The sequence below is a fragment of the Grammomys surdaster genome, unplaced genomic scaffold, assembly GCF_004785775.1.
Source record: "Grammomys surdaster isolate TR1022 unplaced genomic scaffold, NIH_TR_1.0 100, whole genome shotgun sequence".
NCBI lineage: Eukaryota > Metazoa > Chordata > Mammalia > Rodentia > Muridae > Grammomys > Grammomys surdaster.
In genome coordinates, this window is record NW_021604579.1 from 10,251,438 (window position 1) to 10,272,923 (window position 21,486).

General features: G+C 38.4%; 1 protein-coding gene across 1 annotated transcript in view; it reads left to right on the forward strand.

The window, feature by feature from the left end:
* Zfyve9 (zinc finger FYVE-type containing 9) overlaps window positions 1–21,486 on the forward strand; it is a 138,485-nt gene that overhangs the window by 68,655 nt on the left and 48,344 nt on the right. The window contains exons 4-8 of the mRNA XM_028784666.1: window positions 613–2,639; window positions 13,498–13,597; window positions 15,961–16,137; window positions 17,716–17,885; window positions 20,302–20,422. Of these exons, the coding sequence (XP_028640499.1) occupies window positions 613–2,639; window positions 13,498–13,597; window positions 15,961–16,137; window positions 17,716–17,885; window positions 20,302–20,422 (2,595 nt within the window). The remainder of the gene's footprint in view (window positions 1–612; window positions 2,640–13,497; window positions 13,598–15,960; window positions 16,138–17,715; window positions 17,886–20,301; window positions 20,423–21,486) is intronic.

The following is a 21,486-nucleotide window of genomic DNA, read 5'->3' on the forward strand; positions in this document are numbered from 1 at the left end:
CAGGCTCACAAGACTACAAGGTTTACTGTATAGTTCAACAAATGGAGCTATCCATGTAACCCCCATCCCAGTCATGTACATTAGAGAGCATTTAGTCTACATAGAAAATTTCTCACTCAGTTACTAGACTCCACTACTGTTCATTGTCTGTGCCTTGTCTTATACACAGATCATCCAAAGTTGCTTCCCCAATATTGAGTATATAGGTCAATTTAATTGTGTTATTATTTATCTCAATCTAATAACAAAATTAAATTGACATAAAATTCATTTGTTGTTTGTTTTTTAAGACAGGATTTCTCTGTGTAGCCCTGGCTGTCCTGGAATTCACAGAGATCCCCCTGCCTCTGGCTCCTGAGCCCTAAGATTAAAGGTGTACACACCACTGCCTAACTTTGTTATTTGAAATGTTCTGAGACATTACCATTTGTTGACAGATAATTATAGGACATTGTCTTAAATGTATTTTTCTTATGTCTAGCTAAAGATTAGATACTGTCATACTCTGGGAACATTTTCTCCAAAGCATAGTTGGAAATATTTGTCAGATAGCCCTAAGTAGCTTTTTACTCTTACCAGCAAACTTACTGTAATTGCTTTTTTTTTCTTCAGATGAAACAGTTTCTTCTACTTTATTGGATACAAAGTGGAATAAGATTTTAGATCCTTCTTCTCATCCATTGTCTTGTAACCCTGCATTAGCCAATGTGAATGAACCTACAGTTTCTAATGAGACCGGACCACAGCTGAAAGTCTTCTCTCTGGCTGGCTCAGCTCCCCTTACAAGGGACGGAAAAGATCCCTGTGCTAATGGACAGGACTGTAGTCTAAATCCAGAGATTGACGCCATGTGGATTGATGAAAATGCTGTGGCAGAAGACCAGCTAATTAAGAGAAACTATAATCAGGATGATCAATTTAGTGCCGTTGAAGTGGGAGAGGAGAAATGTGGAAGCCTCACTTGTCTGCCAGATGAGAAGAACGTTCTGGTTGTAGCTGTCATGCATAACTGTGATAAAAGGACATTGCAAAGTGATTTGCAGGATTGTAATAATTATAATAGTCAATCCCTCATGGATTCTTTTAGCTGTTCACTGGATAATGAAACTAGACAAACTGATCAATTTAGTTTTAGTATGAATGGGTCCACGGAAAAAGATATAAACTCAGAGAAACAAATGGATGTTTTGAATAAACCAAAACCAGAGAGGGATTCTCTTAATCATCTCTGTGCTGCTTCATCTAACAATGCAACCAGTATCTCTTCCCCTTCACAATTGAAGGATGATGAAAATGTAGGTAGAGATCCCTCCACATCTACAGTTACAAGCTTAGCAATTAATTCATCCCAGGGAATGGATGGAGGGCCTGCCATTAAAAAGCAAGAGGATTATATGCCAGATGAGGACCTTTCTGGTGCAGACAGCTCTTCTAGGACAGATCTAGGGAACTCAGACTCCTTTTCCCACCCAAGTGAGGAGCTCTCAACAAAAACAGAGCCAGTAGAGGGCAGGGCAGCTGAAGACTCCCTGCCATCTGGTTTATCTTTGAATCTCAAGCCAGATGCTCCTGCTTTATCTGGAAGGGACAATTTCGAACAATCTTCAGACTACCTTGTGTCTAGTGAAACTAGAGCTGATGAAGATGATGGTAATGACTCTCAGATGACTAATTGGAAATTAACAAAGCTAAATGAGATGAATGATAGCCAAGTAAATGAAGAAAATCAAAAGGTTTTACAGATTAGCCAACCTGCGGACACTAATAGCAGAGGAGAGTGTGTTGGACTGACAGATTCAGATCTAGATTTCAAAGGAACTTGCTTGAATGAAAGTGAAGGATGTGATTTCTCCACTGTTAATGATGCACCAGCAGCAAATTCTTTATCTAATAGTTGTGATTCCTATGGAATGCAGAGCCCAGTTGTATCTTTTGTTCCAAAGACTTTACCCTCCAAAGAAGATTCAGTAACAGAAGAGAAAGAAATAGAAGAGAGCAAGTCAGAATGCTACTCAAATATTTATGAACAGAGAGGAAATGAGAATGCAGAAGGGAGTGGACCGCTTTTAAACAGCACTGGAAATGTAATGAAGAAAAATTATTTACATAATTTCTGTAGTCAAATCCCATCAGTACTCGGGCAGTCTTCCCCCAAGATAGCAAACCTGCAATCTATTAGTGTTCCTTTTGGTGGTGCAAGACCCAAGCAACCTTCTAATCTTAAACTTCAGATCCCAAAGCCATTATCAGACCATTTACAAAATGACCTTCCTGAAAACAATGGAAATAATAGTAAAAACAAAAATGATGTTCTTGGGAAAGCAAAACTAGGAGAAAACTCAGCAGTCAGTGCATGCAGTGCAACTCTGGGAAACATCTCTGTGACTGATACAAATGGGGAGCATTTAGAAAGTTATGAGGCTGAGATCTCCAGTAGACCATGCCTTTCGTTAGCTCCAGATAGTCCAGATAATGATCTCAGAGCTGGTCAATTTGGAATTTCTTCAAGAAAGCCATTTACCACCCTGGGTGAGGTGGCACCAGTATGGGTACCAGATTCCCAAGCTCCAAACTGCATGAAGTGTGAAGCTCGGTTTACATTCACCAAAAGGAGGCATCATTGCAGAGCGTGTGGAAAGGTAAGTTGTATATCAGTTCAGGAACTTAGCATATTTTGTAATGCTGAACAAAAATTAAAGCAGGATTAGGTGACTGTACTTCAGGTTTGAGATGACATAATAGCCTTTGAAAGCCCAGTTTTAGTGAATGTCTATATAAAATATCAGCTTGCTGATTGTTTGTGGGTCTCTCTCTCTCTCTCTTTTATTGCTGTCAGAATGTATACTGTCTCAGTTTTCTGTGGAGAAAGAATTGAGAATTAAGGAAGTATTTACTTTGTGGTTTTTACATAAGTAGATAATTGTAGATACACTGGGATGGTTTGAGATAAGGACATTGTTCTTTGAACTTAGGACATATTTGTGATTTACTTCTTTTTTTGTTGTTATTCTGTATTTTTGTTGTTGTTGTTGTTTTTATATCTTTGAGAGAGAGTGTGGCTATGTAGCCCTGGCTGAGGGTTTTTATAAATACATACACATATTTTCTCCTATATAACCTGGCGTTAGTAGTTGAACTCCAAGTTCAACTGGGAAACTTCCTAAGGGAAAAGAAACTGGCTGAGAGTCAAGCAAGACTTCTTACTAGTTTCTTACTGTGGTGAAAAGAATCCTAGCATCTTCCATCAATCCACTGACCAGCTCCTGGGCAGTGGGTCTTATATCAGTTACTGGATTAAACCATGATTAGCTTAATCATTATTTATTTCCTAGGTCTTAGCATAGTGTAGCCTGAACAAAAATTTGTTAATAGATAAAGGGGGAGAATAGATCATATGTGGGCAGTTAAGAAGAATTACTTGGGGATGGGAAAATGACTCAGTAAGTAAAATGTTTGCTGTGCAAGCCACCACGACCTAATGTGGCCTCCAGTACTCATGAGGAAGAAAAGAAAGAAGGAAGGAAGGAAAAGAAAGAAGCCTAACATGGTGGAACATACCTGTAATCTCAGTGTTGGGAAATAGGATAATTCCTAAGGCTTGCTGCCATCCAGTCTAGCTCTGTCAGTGAGCTCCAGGTTCATTGAGAAGACCCTCTCTCAAAAGAATAAGGTGAATGACTGGGGAAGACATTTGACATCATCCCTTGCTGTTGTACACACACATGCTCACATACACACCCACGTGCACACATACACATGCACACATACATACCCACATGCATAAATACATACCTACATGCTTACATACACACACACATGCACACATACATACCCACTTTCACACATGCAGGTGAATACACAAAAGGAAGGAGTACTAGAAGGTAACTAAATCAGTGACAGGGTAAAGTGGGAAGCAAGAAGTTCAAGTTGAGAATGATAGAGGACGACACCAGAAGCCTTCCATTGACCTCTGTGTCCATACTTGCATATTCACTTGAATGTAACACCACATACACACACACACACACACACACACACACACACACACTCACACACACACTATCTATCTATCTATTTATCTATCTATCTATCTATAAAACTTATGGAAAAACATATGTAAGAAATGTGAGAAAAAACATTGTTTGGGAGAAGTAAGAGTAATAAAAATAAAATAAATTTGTCAGAAGAGTAGGTCAAGATTGAAAATACATTTCAATATAGAAAGAGTTAGTAAGAAATTGTGAGACGCTACTCAGCACAGTGTGGGACTTAACATCAGCCCTTTCTAAGTAGATAATCATCATCTTAGGTAGAATGTAAAATAATTATGCTAATGTATTAGTCTTCATCATGGTGACCAAGTACTTGAGAGAAACGGTTCATGATTTCAGAAGGCTTACTGGCTCTATTACTTTGAGTCTGAGGCAAGGCTGAACACCACGATGGCAGGACTGTGTGGAGAAGGAAGCTCTATCATGGCAGATTGGAAGCAGAACATAAGGCCCCAAGGATCAGGTCGAGTGTTGAAAGGCTCTGATGTGCTTCCTCCAGCTAGGCCCAATCTCTTTCCACCACCTCTCAGATTTGTGGTACCATCTGGGGACATTTTTTAAAACCACATCAGTGGCCGGGCAGTGGTGGCGCACGCCTTTAATCCCAGCACTTGGGAGGCAGAGACAGGCGGATTTCTGAGTTCGAGGCCAGCCTGGTCTACAGTGTGAGTTCCAGGACAGCCAGGGCTACACAGAGAAACCCTGTCTTGAAAAAAAAAAAAAAAAAAACCACATCAAGCTATGCTTTAGGAATAAATGAAATGTAGCTGTATTTGTGTAGATTTTACTTTGCTTCTTTTGAATTACAGAGTAGTAAAATAATGACTTAATTACTTTTCTGTTGCTGTGATAAACACTATGATCAAGGTAACTTATAGAAGAAAAGATAGATTTGACTTGTGATTCCAGAGGAATAAGAGTAGGTGATGGCAGAGTGGAGGCAGCAGCAGACAGTTGGCTGGAGCAGCACCTCAAACTCCAGACAGGAAGCAGAGAGTACAAACTCAAATGGCCTAAGTCTTTATGTTCTCAAAACTATCCCAGTGACATACTTCCTCCAGCAAGATCACAGCTCCTAAACCTCCTCAAACAAGCCACCAACTGAGGACCAAACATCCAGATGCCCAAGACAACTGGGGGAATGTATCATCCATATACCACAGTGTGGATACCAAATTTCTTAGGGTTTCTATTGCTGTAATGAAACACCATGACCATAAACAACTTGGGGAAGAAAGGATTTCTTTCACACTTCCATATCACAGTCCATCATCCAGGAAATTCAGGACAGAAACTCAAAAGAGCAGGAACCTGGAGGCAGGAATTAACATAGAGGACATGGATGAATGCTGCTTACTGACTTGCTCCTCATGGCTTGCTCTTCCTGCTTCCTTATAGCACCGAGGACTACCAGCCCAGGGGCGCACCACCCACAGTGAGCTGGGCTCTCCCACATTTATCTTCAATCAAGTCTAACTCAAACTAAATGAATTTTTAATTTACTTATTGCTAGCTTGACTGGATAGAGCCACAGTAGGACTATGTATGTAGCTACTATGTTTCCTGTAGCACTAGGATACATATGAAAAGCTCTGGATCTCCTGTTTCCTTTTCTGTATAGTCTAAAAGAGCTTGTTGAACCTCTGTGCCTGGGGAGTTGGGGTTGGGGCTTGATAAATGGCTCAGCAGGTGAAGGTGTTTGCTACCAAACCTGATAACCTGAGTTTGATCTCCAGAACTCACATGGTAGAGAGGATGTACCCCTACAAGTTGTCTGCTGACTACCACACTTGCACTGTGTCATGCACATGCCCTCTCTCTCAATAAGGTAAAAATAAGTGTATGTATGTATGTATGTATGTATGTATGTATGTATGTATGTATGTGGAAAAAAGGTTTGTGCTGTATGCTGACCACAGAGTTTACAGATTAGCTGAGATCACTCAGTGGGAAGAATAATTAAATACTTGAGTTGAGTGTATTTTCTGGAAGCCATCCTGTTAACAGAATTGCTGTTAACTGTATCAGTTAAGAGGGCTACAGTTTAGGTTTTATTTTGCAATGAGCTTTCATTTCTGGTTAATTTGACATACTAGCTTCTTCATCAGGGTTTGTATAAGGCATTCATAATTCCCATTACTTACACTAAAAATTAGCTTGGTGAGACATACAATATCAAGGTGGAGTATTCAAACATGATCTAGATTAATTTTTAATATGATTCTAGACAGGTTTCCATCTCAGACATTTGAATTTATAGATAATTTGAAAGATTGAATGTTTTTAAATATAGTTATAAATTACCATATCCTCTGTATGTGTCTAAAATGGCAAACAACCAGTTTTTTATTTTATGCATTTATTCTTTCTAAATTTTATTTATGAAGTTATATAAAATATTTTACATCAATGTGTTCTAAATCTCATCTTCTTCTCTTCATCCTGGTTAATCTGAAAGTCATGTAATTTATAACTATACTGTTAACAGCTACAAGTAAACAGTCATGTAGATTATTCATCATCACCAAAAAATTTTTACTCATTAATTGATTCATTCATTCATTTTTGTTGTTTTAAGACAGGGTCTCTCTATGTAGCTTTGGCTGTCTGGGAACTCATTAGGGAGACTAGGCTGGCCTTATACACATAGATCCACCTGCCTTCACCTCCCAAGTACTAAGATTAAAGGATGCCACTATGTCCAGCAAGAAAAGGCACAGTAGAAGTTTCAATGGTCCTGCTCCTGTTGCTCTCAGTGGTTAAAACCCAGCCACCAAGACTCTCCTGGAAGAACTGTTGAAAATTGGCATCATTCATGATTGCCATCTAAAGGATGGTGCAGTTGAAAGTGGACTTCAAAACCTCTTTCTTCCCCTCATCTTCCTCCCTCCCTCCCACCCTCCCTCCCTCTGAGACATGGTTTCTCTATTAGCCCTAGCTGTTTTGGAGCTCTCTGTGTAGGCCAGGCTGACTTGAAACTGAGACATCCACCTGCCTCTGTCTCCTGAGTGCTGGGATTAAAGGTGTGTGCCATCACCACCTGGCTACCACAAACTTTTTTACACAGATGCCTGGTAACAAAAAGACTAATTATATGTACTTAATTTGAATTAGTATTTTATAATAAATTAAAGTATATTGAAAAGTGGGTCTGAAAGATACTGCATGGAAGATGGGCCTTTGGGGGCATTTATGTACACATCTCTTTAAGGAAGTAGTTTTTTTTTTTTGACATATCTTTAGTTATATTCATTTTGTGCTTTGGCTTTGGTCTGGTGTTCTTGTAGTTATAAAACAGAATTTTCTTTTTTCTTTTTTTTTCTTTCTTTTTTTTTTTTTTTTTTGGTTTTTCAAGACAGGGTTTCCCTGTGTAGTCCTGACTGTTCTGGAACTCATTCAAAACAGAATTTTCTTGTATTGCAAATTTCGTGCTCTTCTTGGGTAAGGGAAGAAACTGCTATTTACACCAAAAGGGTATTACTAGTCAGCGATCAAACCATTTGTATGAGGATATAGGGGTTACTGATCATCAACCATACTATTTGTGTCAATGGCTATTAATATGTTTGTAGTCATATGTCTCAAAGAGGTCTCTCTAACATGGGAGAAAAGATGTTTCTTGGAATGGAGCCTGCCATTTGTACCAGAGGAAGCTGACACACTCTATATTCTAAATGGTGCCTGGGACGTGACTGGCTGCCAGTGGCCCCTTTCATTACCTTTCTTCCTGCCTAGATTTCTGTCACTGATTCCTGAATCTTAGATAGTGTCTCCACCCAAGAACTTCCTACACATGGAATCTTTTCTCCCACAGTTATTCAAGTTTAGTTCTTTTCTACAATATACTGTGTCTTGAAAATGGTACCTGTGCTGTCTTGACCTTTGCATTATAACACTTGTGTACCTTATCTTCAGACTCCATACAACCTGTCGTGTCAATCTTGATTGCTTTCTTGGACACATCCTTTAAAAGAGTCAATGGAATATCTTGGTTGCCTCATTTTGGGGCAGTTATAGTTAGAATTTTGTTTTTGTTGTTACTGTTTGTTTCTTTGTTGTTGATGTGGTTTTTGCTATCCTGGGGATTGAATCTGAGCTTTTGTCAAGCCTCTGTCACTGAGCTATAGAACTAGCGTTCTGCAATTATAAATTAACTCAGTTCCTCTGAAAGAGCAGCCACTCTTAACCACTGGGTCATCATTCCAGCCCCTTGGAATACATTCTTTAATGAATGTGGTTATGTTCTATATCATTTTAATTCACATTTCTCACTTTTTTGCTGATGATTTTTTTTGTTTGCTATTCTATTGTATAGTCGTACTATGGAATTATGTTTAAAAGATACTTGAGCAATTTTAAATGTTCAGAAAGAATCAAAAGCAACAAGAACAACATGCAACCTCAGCAGCACATGTTGCCAAGAATTGCTGTGTCCAGTGCAGTGTGGTTCAAGAAGTTTTGCAAGATGGGAGAGAGCCTTGAAGATAAGTCTTTCAGGGTCTGACCATTGGAAGTTGGTAACAATCATTTGAGAGCAGTCATTTAAGCTGATTATCTCACAGCTGCACAAGAAGTTGCCAAATAGCTTAATGTAGACTGTTGAGTGATCAGTGGACTGCTCAGCTGGTTTGGCATTTCAAACAAATTGGAAAGGCTGAGAGAGCTTGATAAGTAGATGCCTCATGAACTGACCAAAATTTAAAAAACCAAAAACTGTTTTGAGCTGTCATCATCTCTTATTCTATGCAACAAGAAACCATTTCTTGATCAGATTGTAAGATATGACAGAAAGTGGGTTGTATGAGCGAGCTCAGTAGTTGGACCAAAGAGGACCCTTATAGCACGTTCTAATTTACACTCAAAAGAGGTCATGACCACGGTTTTGTGGTCTGCTGTCGATCTGAACCACTGAAGCTTTCTTCCTCCCTGCACAACCATTACACCTGAGGACTCTGCCAAGCCAATCAGTGAGATGCACTGAAAATTGTAATGTCTGCAATTGTTGTAAATCAACCAGTGGAGCCCAGTTCTTCACAACAAAGCTCAACGTTTCATGTGAATTTTTTCCTCCCATATTTACTTGGGAGCTCGCCAGCTATCTTCTTCAAGCATCTCACAGCTTTTTATGAAGAAACCACTTTCCAAGAAGAGCCTGTGGAATCCAGAAGCATGGATTTTTATACTACAGTAATAAATTTACTTTTTGAAAAAATATGTTGATTGTAATAGTTTCTAGGTTGGTTAATAAAGATGTGTTGGAGCTTAGTTAAGATTCAAAATTCACAGCCGGGCGGTGGTGGTGCACGCCTTTAATCCCAGCACTTGGGAGGCAGAGGCAGGCGGATTTCTGAGTTCGAGGCCAGCCTGGTCTTCAGAGTGAGTTCCAGGACAGCCAGGGCTACACAGAGAAACCCTGTCTCGAAAAACAAACAAACAAACAAACAAACAAACAAAGATTTAAAATTCGCAGTATAAAACCACAACTCTTTAACACCAACACAAATACTTTGATGTTTCGTTATCTGTTGTTTTTCTGGTTATGATTTTCCTTACATATTTACTTGCTTATTTTTGTCCTCGAAATCCAAGCTCTTTGGAGGTACAGATCTTTCCGATTTAGTTGCTGATGTATTCTCTAAGACCTAGCACATAAGAGATGCTTAGTTAGTATTTGTTAAACTAAAAAGTAAGTAAACAGTTTTGTATTGCAACAGTACTTTTTTTTTAAAAAAAAATAACACCTTCAGTTTTAGATAATGGTATCAAATTTAGATGTAGTAAATGCTAGAACTTGGGGGATAGTTAACTATTTTTTTCCCTTCAGTTTTTGAGACAGGGTCTTGTTATATATCCCTGGCTAGCCTAGAACACACCACATGGACCACATGGTCCTCATATTCATGGTTAATTCTCCTGCTCTGCTTTCCAAGTAGTGGAATTAGCAATATGTGCTGCCACACTGGAACTTTTTTGTTTGTTGGAAACAGAGTCTTGTGTAGCCCAGGCTGCCCTCAATCTTGTTCTATAAGACAGAATGGCCTCCAACTTCTGGTCCTCTTACTTCCATCTCCTAAATGATAGGATTACAGATTGTACACCTCGTATTTCTTGTTTGTTTGAGACAGGACCTCATATAGCCCTGCCTGACCTCAAACTAGCTATAGTTGAAGACAGCCCTGAACTTTGTCTTTACTTCTGGCATTCTGAATTATTGGAGTGCTAGATTACAGGCCTGGACTACCAGGCAAGTAGTTTACCAACTGAGTTACATTCTTAGCCAAGAAAGACTTTAAAATAATTGTATTTCTTTTCTTTTCTTTTTTTTTTTTTTTTGGTTTTTTGGTTTTTTGGTTTTTCGAGACAGGGTTTCTCTGTTTAGCCCTGGCTGTCCTGGAACTCACTCTGTAGACCAGGCTGGCCTCAAACTCTCAAACTCTCAAACTCAGAAATCCGCCTGCCTCTGCCTCCCAAGTGCTGGGATTAAAGGCGTGCGCCACTACCGCCTGGCTAATAGTTGTATTTCTTAGATTTCTTATTTAATAATAAGTTGAGACAAAAAAAAAAAGAGAGAGAGAGAGAATAGATTGGGACAAAGACAAGTTTGTCATTGTCATTGACAAATTTGTCTTAGTTCCTATCTTAGTAATTGACCTATTGCTGAGAGGATACACCACAATCATCAAGGCAGCTCAGAAAGAAAAGTATTTAATTGGAGCCTTCATTACAGTTTTAGAGGATCCATTAGCATGGTGGGAAGGAGTCAGGCGTGGCACTGGGACAGTAGCTGAGAGCTTTACACAGGCAGCAGATAGAGCTTTTGACTTCAAAGCCCACACCCAGTGATACATCTCCTCCAACAAGGAAATACCTTCTATCCTTCTAAGCAATTCATCAACTGCATACAAATACAGGAGCCTGTGGAGGCCATACTCATTCAAACCTCCACAGATTCGTATTTATATACTGATGGGAATCAACAGATATAAGAGCAATAATTGCCTTCTTTAAATAGGATATTACATGCAATTCAGTTTCTCTTACTCTCTACCTAAAAACCTGTCATCTTGCCTATAACCTATAATTACTATGATTTCAACCTTCTGGCATGGTCAAATAAGACCCAACAGTTAAGTTCAATGTGGTTTCTAATGAAGCTAAGGAAATATTTCCCATTACACACTCTATAAAAGACTATGTTGATTAAAAGGAACCCTTACCTGTCATAGAGCAATTATCACACAGCCTTGTCTTTGTTCTCTATTGTGCTGAATCCTGACATTTACTCTGGGTTTTATTTGCATTTCCAGTAAAAAGCACAGTAACTGCAGCTTCAAAGTGTTCAATAAACATTTGTTGACTAATGAATAAACAAGTCATAGTTGGCTGATTGTGTTGATTATTCACTCATCTGTTTCTGTACCAAGTATTGAATTTATATTGATAGTAACTGTTACCCCTGGTCCCATGTGTATATAAATATGCTGTTGGCCAAAGCTAAGCATATATAAGTTGTGGTAAAGACTATGAAGGAAATAAACAAGGAAGTTAATGTGAAAGGTAGTTATGTGTAGGGTATTCTGTAAAGGCCTGTGTGAACCAACATTTGATATTCCAAAGAGAACAGCCTGAATGAAGACCTGAGGCAGGAAATGAATCCTCCGTGGTAAAGTATAGTGAATGAGGAAACAATCCCATAAGAAGAAGTTATAGAGAAAATCGGGGAACAGATCAGGTAGTGCTTTGCAAGTCATGTTAAGGATTATGTTTAACTGTGGAATAATATCCCATTGCATGAATGTACAACATTTTCTTTTTCCTTTTACCTGTTGATGAACGTCTAGGCTGTCCCCAATGTTTGGTTGTTATGAGCAGAAGAGCAATGAACATGGATGAGCCGGTGTCTCTGTAGTAGGATATAGAGTCCTTTGGGTCATGCCCATGTACAAGTGGTTGCTATGGCTGGATCTTGAGGTAGATCTGTTCCCAGTTTTCCGAGGAAACACATTGATGTCCATAGTAGATATGTCATGATTTTCAAAGAAAATTTTGTTAATGTACTTCAAAAAAGAAAAGTAAAAAAACACTGCGTTTTAAATTTTATTTTAGGTATTGATTTTTTTATTTTAAATAAAATTGCACGTTGAATTTTTTGTTAAGTTATAGCCATTTCTGTTTTGCATTTGAGAATTTGAACAACGTATACAGAATAACCTTCATAAGATCTGCTTTGGCAGAACATTAAAGCAGATTATGTTTTGGTTTATACCTTTAGTGTTCAGTTACTTAAGACTCGCTTTTGTCTTCAAATGTTAATACAAGGTAAGGTCACTGATTGTTTCTTAAAAAGCAAAGAGAAAAAAAAAGCAAGCAAAGAGTAGTAAATTGTTTAAAAGTTGGTTGAAGTATGTTGCTAAGGTCATTGTGAAGATTAAAAGAGGTTAGTGTCTCTTTATTCACTGTGCAAATGATGTGTGTGTATAAGTGTAAGGCCTTGTGTGTGGAGATTAGAGGACAACTTTGTAGAGTAATCTCTCCTTCCACTTTCTACCTTTATATGGATTATGGGGGTTAAACTGAGGTCACCAATCATGTTTCATAGCATATTATTCACTAAGCCATTTTACCAGCCTCATGGGATCACTATTTCTTAAACATTAGAAACATACTAGTGATTACCTATTCAACCTTGAACTTTATTTAGAAATAATGTTATCCAAGGTTTGAATATCTTTATAGCTGCTTACCTGCTGCTGTATTTTTAGGCAAGGCAGTTTGTTCATCTGTACAATGGAAGGGATTATACTTAACTTGCACATTTACATACGGCTATTTATTGAGCCGTATTTATTATTATTATTATTATTATTATTATTATTTTGGTTTTTCAAGACAGGGTTTCTCTGTGTAGCCCAGCCCTGGCTGTCCTGGAACTCACTCTGTAGACCAGGCTGGCCTCGAACTCAGAAATCCACCTGTCTCTGCCTCCTAAGTGCTGGGATTAAAGGCGTGCGCCACCACCGCCTGGCATACTTTTATTTTTATCAAGCTTTATTGACTTCCTTATTGTTAACAGACTCGTAGATCTCACCCTTCGTTTTGAATTCCAGCTTTCTGAACCGCTGTTTTTTGTTGTTATATTTGTTTTTGATTCTGTAGTGCGGTAGTTCATATGGTTCACTCTTGAACAGGTAGGGTATTCTGTAAAGGCCTGTGTGAACCAACATTTGATATTCCAAAGAGAACAGCCTGAATGAAGACCTGAGGCAGGAAATGAGTCCCCCGTGGTAAAGTATAGTGAATGAGGAAACAATCCCATAAGAAGAAGTTATAGAGAAAATCAGGGAACAGATCAGGTAGTGCTTTGCAAGCACTAGTATTAGTCAGTATTAGTTAACTTGTTTTGTACCATGATCCTGACGGTTCAATATATCCTTTTTCTTCCCAGGTTTTCTGTGCTTCCTGCTGCAGCCTGAAATGCAAGCTGCTGTACATGGACAGAAAGGAAGCCCGAGTGTGTGTGATCTGTCACTCAGTGCTGATGAATGGTAAGTATTGAAACCGGTTGATGCAGTCGCTGGGCAGTGAAGAGAATTCCTAAAAAACAGTCCCTTTACCCTGTTCACCTTCCCAAATGCCATAACTGTAACTGAAAATCCTGAGCTTAATCTCCATGTTTTGAAAGTATGTTAGCTTTTCAGATTTCCCATGTTAGATTTAATGAGTTAATGTTAAAGCTAGGTAAGTTCTGTGGGAAGAATGAAGTCCTTTGAGAAATGGCGTTGTATAACTCTGCTTGTCCCTGTCTGATGATAGAGAGGTGTGGGTTGGCATGTGTTGACAACATAGCTGTGAGATATTAAAATTGGACCAAGGCTCTCCTTCCCAGAACTTACTTTCTTAACAATATTAATTTTGTTATAAATAAATATTTTAGCGTCAAGTGTCAAGTAGAAATTTGTGCATTTGCCAGTTACTTCTGAAAAATATCTTTTACATAGGAAAAGAATATAGCCAAGGGAAGGAAGATAAAACTTAATTATTATTCATCTTTTATGGGACTAGAAATTAATCCATGGACATTTTAGTTAAAAAAAAAATCAAAACCAAAATTCCTGAATATTCTTGTGAATAGATACAGTAAAACTTACCATGTGATAGTGTTTTCTTTTCGAATGTGTCTTTGTACAGTTACTGGGACAGTTCCAAGTAGACACAGTGTTGAAACTGGACATTCTTGCTAACTGTGTCCCTGGAGACTGGGGTTTATCTGCTCTTAGATCCCTCCTGCTCTGTCTGTCTGCATTGCTCATAGTCATGTTTTCCTGTTGCTGGCTTATTAACCTATTGCATGTCAGTTAATCTGATCTGTTCTAATATCCTATGATCTACCTAATTTCCTCCCATTTCTGAATTCTTAAAATTTTGATGAAACATGAATCATTCTCTTTACTCTTAAGGATCACTGTTTGGATGGTGTTTACTTCATTGAGTTGCTCAATTGATGTTTTTTTGTTCCATTGCTTTCATTTGTGGATACATAGCCACGAATATACAGCTTAATCACAGCACCTAATACCTTTTTATTTGATGAGGTCTTCCAACTTGATAGCAATTTTTTTTTAACTTGGCATAGCTAAAGATGAAGGAAATGGCAGAGGATTTGTATGGAATCATTTACATTTTGTTAAGCCAAGGAGGCCCTTAACAGGGGATCCTAAGGTAATCACTTCTGGTTTTGCCAGTGTCTTTCCTCCTGCATGGCTTAGCCTGGTCTCTTTCTCAATATTTAATTTGATGCTTTTCAGTGTTCCCTCTTTTCCCTTTTCCTATTCTCTTCCTTCCCTCTTCCTGCCAGTGCTTTCAAATGAACATAGCTTTTGTTACTAGCCTTAGAGAAAATTCATATTCAAAATAAATATTCAAAATCTTTTGAATCATTCTTTGATGTTGAGTGGGGGTGTTCTGTTTTGTTTTTTAAAGTGCTCAAAAATAGGTTGGTTCCTATTCCTAGCCATATATTACCTGTACCTCAGAAATAAAACTTTGATGTCTTTGGTTTCTGTAACTCCATCCATCCTGTTTACTGTTAAAGAAAATGTTGGTATGTCAGTGTTTAGTTAATAACATTATAGCTACATAGACTCTTAATGTATCTGTGGTCATTCGATAGTGGCACATTTTCATGTTCAAGTAAATCCTATGTTTTTGCGACACACCAAGACCATGCAATGGTTTACTGCTGGATACTTTTATACAGGTGTCTTCTGCATTAAAGCATAAGACATAGAAATACTGAGACACATACTCCTGACTGAGCTTTAAGCTTCTGAATTTCCCAAATGAGATTTAGTCTCAGCTAAAAAGAACCTGAAAATCTAAAAATAAGACTAAAACAGTCATACATTGGAATTAATTTTTTTTTGGTCCCTGATTTTGATTTTTTTTTTCTTTTTGAGACAGGGTTTCTCTGTGTAGCTCTGGCTGTCCTGGAACTCACTCTGTAGACAAGGCTGGCCTCGAACTCAGAAATCCACCTGTCTCTGCCTCCCAAGTGCTGGGATTCTGATTTTAATTTTTAATAGACAGTGCAAAGGTTATCTTAGTTCCAGATCTGGAGTTATTTTCCTCCCTCTTAAGAAATACAAGGTCTCCTTTAAACAAATAAACCTAACTAACAGTCTATAGCAACAGTTCTGGAGTTATTAGTTTTTCATCAAATACTTTGCTTAGCTAAGTGATCTCTCTCATTGAATTAAAACCATCTATCTAATCCTGAATACCTTCACTAGCTGGGAGAGACATAGTATGAATGTTAATGAGGAGCTGCATTATTTATCCAATATTGTCGAGGTCTTGATGTCCATATTTTGCAATCCATTCACATTGATTGTGTCTGTATTTGCTTTAGCTCAAGCCTGGGAGAACATGATGAGTGCCTCAAGCCAGAGCCCTAACCCTAACAATCCTGCTGAATACTGTTCTACTATCCCTCCCTTGCAGCAAGCTCAGGCCTCAGGAGCCCTGAGCTCTCCACCTCCCACTGTGATGGTACCTGTGGGAGTTTTAAAGCACCCTGGAACAGAAGGTAGGGGATCATGTGCTGTTCTCTCCTTTTCTTCACCATGTTCCTCTGAGAGGTGCTGATTTGGCTTTATAGTACCACTCTTTAAAACTCGACAGAGAAGCCTCTGTGGGTGACGATTAAAGTAGAAGACCAAGATGAGAGATATGTCAAGATTATATGTGGGCAAGTAAAACAATACTGTATTGCCTGATATTTTGGAGGGACCTCTGAAAACATGCCCATTTCCCTCCAGCTTAAGAATGAACTAATTTCAGTGCTTATACCTGAGAAGAGTTGTAGACTTTGAAACCATCCTATAAGGTCCTATATTCATACTTACTTAAATGTTCTTGGCAGGAGTTTGCCAAGTGATAAAAATGAGCATTCTTCCTGCTGACCAGTCCATTCTGGTAGTGCTTTCAGAAATAGACATTGCCATGTTCTCTTTTCATGATTAATTTGTCCATTATAAAAATATAAAATATTACCTCATATATAGACCTTTAAATCCAGGACTTTAATTCTGATTATGTCATATGATAGGTTGTAATCTCAACTTTTGGGGGTTGTCACTTCTTTATAGTTATGATAGTGTCAGATGAAAGACACACTATAAATTTAGAAGAATATGAATTATAAAAATAACAATTATATATTTTCTTAAAATGACCTTGTCAAAATGTTTCCCTTGATATTTCAATCTATCTTTGTTAATTTTGTGTCTGTTCACCTAGTAATACTCCTTTCCTTGTTAAGGTGCTCCTTCCCTTTGGAAGATCAGATCTCTACTGAAATTATCATTCTTCCCCATCTTTTCTCTTTCAGATCATCCCTTAGAATATAATCCTTGTATTTTTGTGAGTTCGGACTTTCTTAAAATCCTATTCTCTTTGCTTCATTTGTTATTTTTGTTGTTCTTCCCTAGTCTCTTTGTTTTGACAGTTCAGACTGATTTCCAAACTGGATTTAAGGACATTGTTTCATCAAATGCCATTTTCCAGCTTGTCCCTTCACTAAAGTGCAAACTAGCACCTGATCAGTTCTTTTCCCCTTCAGTTACATTTAGCGGAAAATCTGGTCAGTTTGCGCCTCAGTTCTTAGATGTCTGTGCTGAGTCTTCCTTGAGTAATCAGTGTTTCTTCAGTATTCTTCAGGGCATCTTTGCCGTTTAGAAATACTAAAACCTTTTTCCAAATATTTAATTTCTCTGGACCTCATATTTTTAGGAACTGGGGATTTATTTTGCTAGATCCTCCCCACACACTATAAATCCATTTTCTGGGGATTTAAAACACTTTACATGGTTTCTGTCAGCAATGCAGAACAGACTATGTAACATAATCATAGAGGTATCTAAGAATTACTGTATTTTTTAAAGCAAAGCATTTTAAGCATTTGCCAATAGAAATAAAGAGTATTTAAAGAAGAGTTTTGTTAGTTACAGCTGCTGTCATCCAGCCACTGTTCTTTTGTGTGTAGTCATAAGATGCTAATGAATAGGAACTTCTTTGAACTTCTGGAATTGGTGACCTCTTCTTTGCCAATAGAAACATTATCAATGTCACATTGATGCCTGTTTTATTTTCCTGGTCCCTCAAGTGCCTCAGCCCAGAGAGCAGAGGAGAGTTTGGTTTGCTGATGGGATCTTACCCAATGGAGAAGTTGCTGATGCAGCCAAATTAACAATGAATGGAACTTCCTCTGCAGGAACTCTGGCTGTGTCACATGACCCAGTCAAGCCTGTAGCCACCAGTCCTCTACCAGCAGAGGTAAGAAGATAAGAGGACTGTTAATAGTGACTTCGACTTTGCTTGCGTGGTACTGTCTGTCTTCTGTCCTTTGTTAAGTTGAATAACTTCTGTGTGAAACCTTCTGTACTTTGGACCTAATTTAAAAGAGTAATTTCATTTGTGTCTGTGTCTAAGTAAAGGAAATAAGGCAAAATTAGCTGGTCTTGTCTGTATTTGAAAATTCTTTTCAAGGGAAAGATTGTCTGGTAGGTTCAGGCTGGTTCTATAGGTAGAGGCCAGGTTTAGAAGGTATCAAAATCCTGGGTTCTCTAGTGACCTCAGAAGTATTGTGGAGGAAAATGGAGAGTGGCCTGAAAGTAGCTAAGGGATATTGTGTTTGTCTTTCTTCCAGCATCTTCAGTTGTTAAACTTGTTGTTTCCATTTAAGATTTTAAAATGATGCCAAAGTTTAAATTTAATTGATAAGTCTTTTTCTCCTGGATGGAAGGCTCACCGTTTACTTTATGATACTAGCTCATAGTAGATAGTCACTTTCATATCTGTAGAAGTCAGTTATTATTTTGAAACTAATGGGATTTTCTTTCCTTAAACCTAATATTCAGGGCTGGAGAGATGGTTCAGCGACTAAGAGCACCTGCTGCTCTTCCAGAGGTCCTGAGTTCATTTCCCAGCAACCACATTGGTGGCTGACAACCATCTATAATGGGAGCTGATGCCATCTTCTGGCATACAAGTGTACATGCAGATAGAGACTTTTTTTTTTTTTTTAATCAAGATCTAATATTCAGAAACACAGAAAATACCCTTTCCTATTTGTTTATTTATTTATTTACTCTTGTTCAGGTTTAGGAGATTGGATCCAGAACCTTGTAAATGGTGGATTAAGAAAGTTCTAGCACTGAAAGACATATCCAGCCCCTTTAAAAATCCTTACTCTGGAATGGGAGCATACTAAGTTGCGAGCTGGTCTTGATCTCTTTCTTAGCTGGAGCAGACCTTGAACACTCCATCTTCCTGCCTCAGCTTCTAGAGTATTTGGGGTTACATTCCTGTGCCACCAGTCCTGGCTTTCTACATTTTAATTAAGGGATAAGAGTTTGGATACATTTTTATGAAACCTTTGAAAGAAGTTTTTGACTCATGGCAAATTGGAAAGAGTACTAAGTTGAGCATAGTGATGTACATCTTAATTCTAGCACTTGGGAGCAAAGTCCAAGACAGCCTGGTCAGCATAGTGTGTTCCAGGACGTCCAGGGCTGCACACTAAAACTATGTCTCAAAACAAAACAACCCAAACAAACAACAAAGAAGACAGAGGTTTCTCACGTACCCTGTCCTCATACATATATGCTGTCCATCATTATCAATGTCATCCCAGAATTAAGCAGTTGGTGAACCTATATCATGATCATCCAAAGATCACAGCTCACATTATTGGATAAACTGTGTACTTCTTTTTTTTTTTTTAAGATTTATTTTATGTATATGAGTACACTGTCGCTGTCTTCAGACACACCAGACGAGGGCATTGGTTCCCATTACAGATGGTTGTGAGCCACCATGTGGTTGCTGGGAATTGAACTCAGGACCTCTGGAAGAGCAGCCAGTGCTCTTAACCACTGAGCCATCTCTCCAGTCCAAAAGTGTGTACTTCTAAAGTTTCCAGAAACTGTTATTGTTTAAATATATGTTTAGAAATACTTGTTCAGCCAGGCAGTGGTGGTGCACGCCTTTAATCCCAGCACTTGGGAGGCAGAGGCAGGCGAATTTCGGAGTTCGAGGCCAGCCTGGTCTACAGAGTGAGTTCCAGGAAAGCCCAGGGTATACAAAGAAACCCTGTCTCAAAAAACCAAAAAAAAAAAAAAAAAGAAAGAAAGAAAGAAAGAAAGAAAGAAAGAAAGAAAGACTTGTTCAAATATTTATCTCCCTATTATTTGTGGACTTTGTAGTGATTGTAATTGCATGTTGTTAAGATTAACTTTACTGACGCTGAGGCCGTAGCACAATTGGTAAAGTGCTTGCTTTGCATGCATAAAGCCCTGGGTTCAGTTTTCACCACTACATAAACTGAGCATGGTATTGAATGCCTGTAATCGAGGTAGAAGAATCAGGAGTTAAAGTCATCCTTAGCTATGTAGTGAGTTTGAGGACAGCCTGGGCTAGAGATCCTGTCTCAGGAATTTAAGGGGCACCTGGTGTGGTGGCCCACACCTTTATTCCCAGCACTTGGGAGGCAGAAGCAGGTAACATTTTTGAGTTTGAGGCCAGCCTGGTCTATATAGTGAGTTTCAGGACAGCCATAGCTACATAGTGAGACTTTGTCTTTATTTTTTTTTTTTAAAGAATAACTTTCAAGTGTTTACCCAAATAGGTCCTATTTTCCTCGAGTCTTGCATACACTCTAATGTTCACATTGATGATTTGCTTGTCCTAGGCTGATATTTCTCTATTCTCTGGGAGCATTACTCAGGTAGGAAGTCCTGTTGGAAGTGCAATGAACCTTATTCCTGAAGATGGCCTTCCTCCCATCCTCATCTCCACTGGTGTGAAAGGAGGTATGTGGACTTCAGTGTTTGGAGAGAATAGTTAATACATGCCACACATTGCTTTCTGTTTAAGGAAAGGATGATCAATGATAGCCATTTTTCTGTCTGACAACAAATACAGCTTCCCCATTTCCATGAAAAACGTGGCTGTGACTATTCTAGTGTAAGTGTTTATGGTTTTTAGTATAATGTCATTTTTAGTCTCTAGAAAGATATTTCAAAATTTACCAAGCTCTCAAGAGTTGCTTGTGGTTCTAGAATTCAGCCAGGTACACTCAGGATGCTAATTTACCTTTCGTTTTGAAGTATGATAATACCTTCAGGAAGATACATCAGGAGGACTTAAGCAGCAGATTTGCTATTAAAAGTATCTTTTAGCTGGGTGTGGTAGCATAGGCTTGTAATATGTTTTAATTAAATAGATATACAATCGTATTTGTTCTTTCTTGGTAGAAGATGGCATAAGCAACTGAATTTAACAGATACAAGCCTTATTGAAAGAGAACCCGGTATCTTATGTACTTTATTAATAAAATAAACCATCATAATTCCTTAGTAAGCTAAAATTTATTAAAATAACCCAAATTTGTGGTTATACAGCAACCATCTTAATAAAAAAACACATAGGGAGCCCTAGTAAAGGAGCAAAGACATGACAAAAGCAAAGAGTGCTGAGCTAGCTAGGACAGTGGTCTCTGATACATGCACATCAGCATCCAGTCAGTCCATTTCCAGAGATGAATTGCTAATATTAGTTTCATTTCTCCTTCATCTTAGTCTTTTCCCTGATCCTTGTAACCTCATATGCCCTGTCTTTTATCTTTTGTACTGTTGCCAGTTACCTTTAGAACATAGACACTACCACAAATTATAGAAATATTTAATGGCGTGCCAGTATAAATTATTTACTTTATGTGGTTGAGTGTTTTGCCTGCATAAATTTATGTGTACCACCTGCTTGCCTGGTAGCCACAGAGGCCAAAAGAGGGTCTCCTGGAAGTAGAGTTACTGACAGTTGTGAGCTGCCATGTGGATGCTGGGAACTGAACCCAGGTCTTCTGTAAGAGCAGCAA